At 44.8% G+C, this 7,794-nt stretch overlaps 2 protein-coding genes across 2 annotated transcripts; both read right to left on the reverse strand.

Moving 5' to 3' along the window:
• Positions 1 to 1,993: 1,993 nt before the first annotated feature.
• Positions 1,994 to 2,839, reverse strand: LOC123108516 (germin-like protein 8-5). The gene is made up of 2 exons (XM_044530292.1): positions 2,697 to 2,839; positions 1,994 to 2,562 (listed from the first exon to the last, which is right to left on the reverse strand). Exons 1-2 carry the CDS (start codon positions 2,815 to 2,817, stop codon positions 1,994 to 1,996), a joined length of 690 nt encoding a protein of 229 aa, XP_044386227.1. The 5' UTR covers positions 2,818 to 2,839.
• Positions 2,840 to 6,040: 3,201 nt separating this feature from the next.
• On the reverse strand, positions 6,041 to 7,021 carry LOC123108517 (germin-like protein 8-5). The gene is made up of 2 exons (XM_044530293.1): positions 6,847 to 7,021; positions 6,041 to 6,707 (listed from the first exon to the last, which is right to left on the reverse strand). The coding sequence occupies exons 1-2, from the start codon at positions 6,965 to 6,967 to the stop codon at positions 6,139 to 6,141; spliced, it is 690 nt and encodes a 229-aa protein (XP_044386228.1). The 5' UTR covers positions 6,968 to 7,021; the 3' UTR covers positions 6,041 to 6,138.
• Between the last annotated feature and the right edge of the window lie 773 nt (positions 7,022 to 7,794).

Here is a 7,794-nt window from a genome sequence, read left to right on the forward strand (position 1 = left end):
GGCGGCGATAAAATTCTCTTGTTTGTCTCTCTGAGGGTGTCGGGAATATTGGGAATTTATAGGACAAGAATTATGTCATACGGAGCTGCAGGGGCCCACAAGCCTGGGTGGTGGACCAGGGGTTAGGCTGCACCCCCGGGCTTGTGGGCCCCTTGTCCATCTTCTAGTCAATTAGGTTGTCCACGCGTCATAACCAATGGCAGACATGACTAGGAAGAGAAATCCTCCTCCCTCCTCCCACGAGGTGACCGGGGGGACCCTCAATCCCACTGGCCCTCACCGCCGCTTGACGGTGCGGTCAGGCAAAGCCCAACCATCTCCGCCAGCGGTGGGGCCTCTGGCTCTTCTTGCCCATGCAGGGCTGGTGAGGGCTGGTGACATGAGCCAGAACATGGCGGGGGCCGTGTGCCACGGTAATATAGTGGATGGACGTGTGCTCCAGCACCCTGCTGCCCAGTTGCCTGGCAGCTTGGTGGATGGGCGTGTCTGGGCGCTTGCGACGATGGTGATCTAGGCTTCTAGATCTAGATCCGGACGACACGGGTTACGGGCAGCTGCCCCCGTCATGGCCTCTGCTGGTGGTGGTGGAGGCGTAGCAGCAGTAGAACAAAGGGCGGCTGGTTAGCTTTGGTTGCTCCGACGGTGGACAACAGCGAGCTCGAAGGTGGGATCCCCGGTGAGCAGTTTTGGTCGATGCCGGCATTTCACGGGGTTGTCCTCGCCGGTGGTCGGGTGTCGTTGGTGGTCTCGCGCGTTGAGCTATGCCGTCCGCCGAGGTGGGGCAGCACATGGGGTGCTCGGTGGGGAGGTTTGTGAGAGGTATGGCGGTGCAAGGTTGTGCTGGTCGTGGATGCGTACGTCCTCTCCCCTTCGTCCCCCTTTCCATGCCTGTGCGCGCTGCCATAGCTCCAGCGGTGTTCTAGGCAGGACATATGCTTCGGCCCCGTAGGTTGGGGGCTGCCTTTTGGACCAAAGCCGAAAACTTTGGCTGGTCTTGGAGGGGTTTGAATGTAGGGCGGCAGCCCTGGCGGTAGGAGGCGCGACATTCGTAGGCGGAGTGTGCGTCTCAGGTGCGAGCGGGCAGCCATGGCCACGCGGGTGGCTTGGTTGCGGGTGTTTAGCGGAGCTAGGGTGCGACGGAGGTGTGAACGCTGGGGTGCATCACTTGCCCAATCCGTGTACTGGCCGATGGTGGCAGCATCTATTGACGTCGTATCCTTCCTGTAGGCTTCGTCGCGGCGTTCTGGCTCCTTTAGTCATGCTCCGGATGAAAAGTTGATCTACATGATCGGGCGGTGGCGGCTATCAGTGGTCGTACCCTTCTGGCAGACACCATTTTGGAGTCCTGGCTTCATCGTTGTCGGTCACACCTCTTCATTGTGGTTCATGGTGGAGGTCTCCATCGGCTCCAAACGGCCTTTTTCGCATATGTGTAGTTAGTTTGGTAGTCGGTGGGGTGGTGTGTTAGTGCCTGACACCTTTGTATCTTGTCTTGCGTGTGTGTTGTGTGCGGTGGTGGCGTGTGTTTATATCGGTCTACACGGTTGTAATGCGGTGATGGTTGCTTTATATAATATAAAGCGGGGAACCCCTTTTTCGTCATAACCGATGGCAGACATTATAGTGCCGCAGATGTATTGCACACAAGCACTATATATGAGGAATTTCCCAACGTGTTCAACCAAACCAGCAAACTTACATTAAATTACTAGATAATCATCTATTGTATCGGAGAAGGGGAAAAAGAACCCTGAATTTTCGTTCGTTATGGGAAATATGACACATAATAACCAAAATAGCATACGACATCATATCAGAGTGATGAAAAAAGATATTGTTGATTATTCATAACATTGAAATACATTCATGGCTTATAGACACACAGCGGCATGACATATTCTCCATTTATTTTATAGATATAAGGATGCTCGAGATATTCAATCAAATCCTTGATTTATGCACTAATCCTCTGTGTAATCAACAAATGTCTGACTTAGTTGTGGTTGTTCTCCCAAAATTGAGCCTGGAGATAGTCTATTGTATTTTTTTCCACCTGAAATGCCTTGGCAAGAACATCATATGATATTGGTGGGTCCGACCCAAACACTGCATTGGCAATTGTGATAGCCCCTGGGTTCTGGCTGCTGAGCGCGGCAATTGCAATAGCGGGCTGGTGGGGGTTGGGGTTGAATTGGAAGTGGATGAGCCCCACGGGGAAGACAAACACATCACCTTTGTTGAGCATCTTGGAAAGGAACTTGTTTCTGTTGGGGGCGGGTTGGTTGGATGTGACAAAGCCAACATATAGTGTCCCCTCGAGCACCGTGAGGATCTCAGTGGCGCGAGGGTGCGTATGTGGTGGGTTCTGACCCAAGGGAGCATAGTCGATGCGCGCAATTGAGATGCCGAGGGTGTTGAGTCCAGCAATCTGCATGACGTTGATCAAAGTGACGTTGGATCCAACCTTGTTGGTCACCCTAGGCTTTTCGAGGTTGGCTGCCTTGAAGAAGTCGTCTGCGTTAACTTCCATCGGGTTCTTGCAAACAAACCCATTGACACGCACTGGGTGCAGGGAGGAGATGTAACATTTAAGGTTAGATCTTACAAAGTCGTTTTCTTGGATATAATTTTCAGAATCTGATTGCAACATACGTATCTAGTGATAACATGACAGGAAACCATGAAGTGCGTAGTACCTGGTGAATGCAGGTCGGCGACGCAAAAGTCCTGGAGTGGGCTAGGATCAGAGGCAGTGGCCTGCCATGAGACCAGTGCAAGAAGAGCAGCAAAGAGAAGGATGGAAGAGGATGATGCCATTTGAGTTTAGTTTCTTGGGCTCTTCTTTTCTCTTGTGTTCCGCTTTGTGTTTGTTGCCTGAGTGATGCTTTGAGCATGCAGGGGTTGTATGTGTTTATATAGGCGCAGTGAGGCGTGTGCGAACTCGGGAGCAATAGACATAGTCAGGTGGAACCGACCAACAGATTGAAATGGTCTCGGGCTGCTGATTAAACTATTTTGCATAAATGTTTTCCCTTCAAATGAAGCAATGCAGCGTATACAGATAGATAAAGGAACTCTATGTGATGTATGACTGAATAGTAACGATGATTGTTTCTCCATTTAACCCGAGTCTCAACAATGCATGCAGGGCTAATTCCAGGGAAATTCACCACCCGTCGCCATTATTAATGAAGGAAAATATTTATAAACAAGAAATATCCAGCAAGAGAAACAAATGAATTCCACAAGTTTAATTATATATCTAAATATCCTGTGTTTCTATCATACTATCATATACCTGGTCATAGTCTGAACTGGTTCCCGCGAAATCAGTCAAAGAGAGCAGTTGAGAAAAGCCAAGTTATACAAGGCAAACAATTATTTTCTAGCTTGATGCCGACATAGACAAAGTTACCTACTCTTACGTGAGCCTGATACATGGGTGCATGACTACTAAAGACATATAGAGTGACAACTACTCCTGTTCGCTCCACAAGTTGATATAGTATTATGTGTGCTATCTAGCTTTTGGAACTACGAAATTATATATTTGCCAATAGATTTGTCATGAAATTCCAGCAACATAAGATGACAGAGTAGTAAACGGATTCGTAGCAGCCCCTGTTTGTTATCATCATGTCAATCCGATATTTACTTGGTCAGATGTCTCTCGAAGTGGTTGAGTACTTACAGGAAGAAGCAACGACATTAATGGACGAAGTACCAAACCAAAAGGAGAGATGATACAAATGCCATGACGATGGAGAGCAGGAAGTTTCCATACGATCTAAGCAAGACTAGTTAACATCTTCTAGCGAAGAGTTTTATCATGCATGACCAGTTCAGTGTATAAACCTAGCCTTCCTGACTAGCTTCATGGCACCAGACCTCACCTGCTTCTTTTGCTAGAGTAAATAGTGCATTGAATGACTAGACTAGGCCAAGCGGCCACTCATAAACAGATTAATTTATTCGAGGTGTCTGTTGGCAGATTTAGTATAGAAAAAAAAGTTTCCAGATGATTTAATTGCTTCTATCACAAGCTTATTACAAAGAAACAACTCAAATATTAATTGTTTTTTTGGGACTCAGATATCTACAATAGTTTTTCTGGAGAATGATCAATCAAACTTACAAGACTTTGAACCCAAAGGAAGCTAAAACAGAACAATGAGGAAAAATAGAACTAATGACAACCACAACAACAAGTTTCATAGCAAAGGAAGCGTAGACTACTTCTTAGATGCACGAGAAAGACAGACCACAAGAACGACTCCTGGAAGCAACTTTTGCACATTCAACTTGAACATTGCAACCTCTGAGCACATTAACATATAATCATCTATTGGCTTTTGATTAAAGTTTTGCACAAACTTCTCAAGTTTTCTTTTAATATGCCTAAGCGCTATTGCATCATCTGGTGTATGTCTGAGTAGTAATTACGATTACTTATCCATCTCACCCAAGTCGGCACAATGCATGGAGGGTTGGTTCCACGAAAAGTCACGACCCATCACCATAGTTTATTAGATATCACATACTTGGTCATGGTGAGAACTGGTGCGCACGAGGTCAAGGAGGAGTTGAGAAAAGGCAAGTGATGCAAAGCAATCGTTTTCTACCTAGACAATGTCATCTGCTTAGATTTATCCACTCTCCCTTCTTTTAAGTTGCTTCAGAATGCGTGCAACCAAGCTTTTCAAGCTGTGGCCACTAACATAATCGAACTATATATTTGTCACCGGATTTGTCATGAACAAAACTGTGCACAAGATATGGCATGGGATAAAAAGGACATACACGTACTTATACGTTTATAGATGTGTGTTAGCAGCTTAACATACATATGATTAGAAAGCACGGTTGGAGATATAATGGAATATCTTACCATCCTCCAGGAAAAATAAACAGAGAAACTAGGCAATATGAGTCACCTAGTGATATAAAAAAATTAAGGTTGCAGGTTGACGCAGTAGTTAAAGGATTGTGTCAATGAGGACGAAGACACGCACGCATAAACAATGATGGTAGAGAGCAGAAACAATTCACGTGATCTTAGTAAGAGTAGTTAACATCGTCTTGCTAAGAGAAGTTAGGTGGTCTCGGCGCGAGAAAGTCCAATGTTTCTTCCAGGTGGTGTGTGGTTGAATGTCGTCGTCGGTCCTGCTTGAGTCTTCAGGTGGTCCACCCTCTCTTGTGCTTCCTCTCAGCGTGTTTGGCTTGGTTTGCCACGCTTTCTTTAATCATCTTGTATGATGATTTGCTCAACACCATGTATTGTTCAGCCAAGCGGCCGAAGTCCGCTTTGTGATAAAATTCTTCTATGACAGGCTTGTTACAAAGAAACAACTCATATAATATTCATTTTTGGGCGGTTTAGGTAATAATCGTTTCTTTTGTGTATTTATGCATGTTTTTTGTATGTATGCTGGACCTAATTTTTGGAACCTGGTGTCCGGTGTGCCCAGTTTCTAACACTTAGTAAAGATCATATTTTTAGTTCTCAACTTAAGAAAAAGAAAAATAATACACATAAGTATTTTGATAAAACGGGACACCTCATGAAATTTCAATTAAAGCAACTGTCAATCGAACTTACAAGAGTTTGAACCAAAAGGAAGCTAAAATATTACATGCGGGAACCGTAAATTTCTTATTGCATGCACCAGAAAGCGAGACAGCAGAACAACGATTCCAGGCTGCAACCTTTGCACATTCAACTTTCACATTTAAATCCTGAGAACAATCGGGCTCCAACCATCGCATACTTCTCATGTATTATAAGATAATCCTAGGTGTTCAACCCTAGGATCAAACATATACTGGACTACCAGATAATCATGTATTCTTTCTTTTTTACGTAACCATCTATTATTTCGGAACAAGGGGAAAAGAACCCAAAATATTTATGAGAAATACGACACATTAGAACCAAAAAAAAATAATATGAGATCATATCCGTGTGATAAACAACGATATTGTCAATTATTCTGAAGGTAGAAGTACATTCACTCATTACAGACACGGAATGGAATGGCATATGCTCCATTTATTTTATAGATTAGGATACATATCTAGAAACTCAAACATGTCCTTAATTTGCGCACTGGTCTTCTGTGTAATCAGCCAACCTTTCACTTAGTTGTGGTTGTTCTCCCAGAACTGAGCCTGGAGCCAGTCTATTGTATTCTTTTCCACCTGAAACGCCTTGGCAAGAACATCATCGGATATTGGTGGGTCTGACCCAAACACTGCATTGGCAATTGTGATAGCCCCTGGGTTCTGGCTGCTGAGCGCGGCAATTGCAACGGCGGTCTGATGGGGGTTGGGGTTAAATTGGAAGTGGATGAGCCCCACGGGGAAGACAAACACGTCACCTTTGTTGAGCACCTTCGAGAAGAACTTGTTTCTGGCTGGGGCGGGCAGGTTGGATGTGACAAAGCCAACGTATAGTGTCCCCTCGAGCACTGTGAGGATCTCAGTGGCGCGGGGGTGCGTATGTGGTGGGTTCTGGCCCAAGGGAGCATAGTCGATGCGCGCGATTGAGATGCCGAGGGTGTTGAGTCCGGCAATCTGCATGACATTGATCAAGGTGACGTTGGAGCCAACCTTGTTGGTCACCCTAGGCTTGTCGAGGGCGGCTGCCTTGAAGAAATCATCAGCATTGACCTCCATCGGGTTCTTGCAAACAAATCCATTGACACGCACTGGGTGCATAGAAGAGATGTAGAGGGTAAGCTTAGGTATTACTAGAAAGCCGTTTTAACATGCATATAATTTTCAGAAATTTATTTCAACATATGTATTTGGTGATAGCGGGATAGGAAAGCATGAAGTAAGCAGTACCTGGTGATTGCATGTCGGCGACACAAAAGTCCTGGAGCGGGCCAGGATCGGATGCAACGGCCTGCCATGAGACCAAGGCAAGAAGAGCAGCGAGGAGAAGGAAAGAAGGGGAGGATGCCATTTGATTTCAGCTCCTTTGGGTCTTCTTTTCTCTTGTGTATTCCTGTTGTATTTGTTGGGTGAGTGATGCTTCCAATATGCAGGGATGTATGTGTTTATATAGGCGTGGCGAGCAGTGCAAACTCGTGAGCAACGGACATAGTCAAGTGGAACCAATCAACGGATAGAAATTGTCTTTGGCTGCCCACTAGATTATTCTGCATGAACTTTTCGGACATGGTCAGCCATATTCAAATCTTTGATATACTATAATCAAAGTTCCCTTTTGAGATGCCAAAGCGACACTTTTTTCTCTTTAATAAACAAAGAAGCAAATTAAGGTACTCCATCTGATTTTTTTTTTGAAAGGTACTCCATCTGATGCACCTCTTAGTAATAATTACTGTGAGTAATAATTTTGATTGTGTCAAACAAGGAAGAAATCGTGGCACGTGGATCCATGCATTAACGCACCTAATACCACTACTATATGTAACAGCCCCTGTCATGATCACGTCAACCAGATATACAGTTGCCTGGTCAAATTTCTCTCCAAGTGGTTGATTACTTTCAGGAAGAAGCAACGACATTAATGGACGATGGAGAGCCAGAGTAGTTAACATCTTCTTATTAAATGAAGGATCACGTTTGCTGCTATAGAAACATATGAAGTTAGTGCCTGCAAAGAGGAGATGTATAAATATACAGATCTAAACGGAAAGACATCTCACTAAATGTGCATTTTTTGTCGCATCCAGTTATCATGAAAATATCAACAAGATGATCTTCAGCCAGCAAGTAATATCAGAATGGTCAGCAGTTACAGACAAAAAGATTCTACTGACATCT

Source organism: Triticum aestivum, chromosome 5A, assembly GCF_018294505.1.
Source record: "Triticum aestivum cultivar Chinese Spring chromosome 5A, IWGSC CS RefSeq v2.1, whole genome shotgun sequence".
NCBI classification, from domain to species: Eukaryota; Viridiplantae; Streptophyta; class Magnoliopsida; order Poales; family Poaceae; genus Triticum; species Triticum aestivum.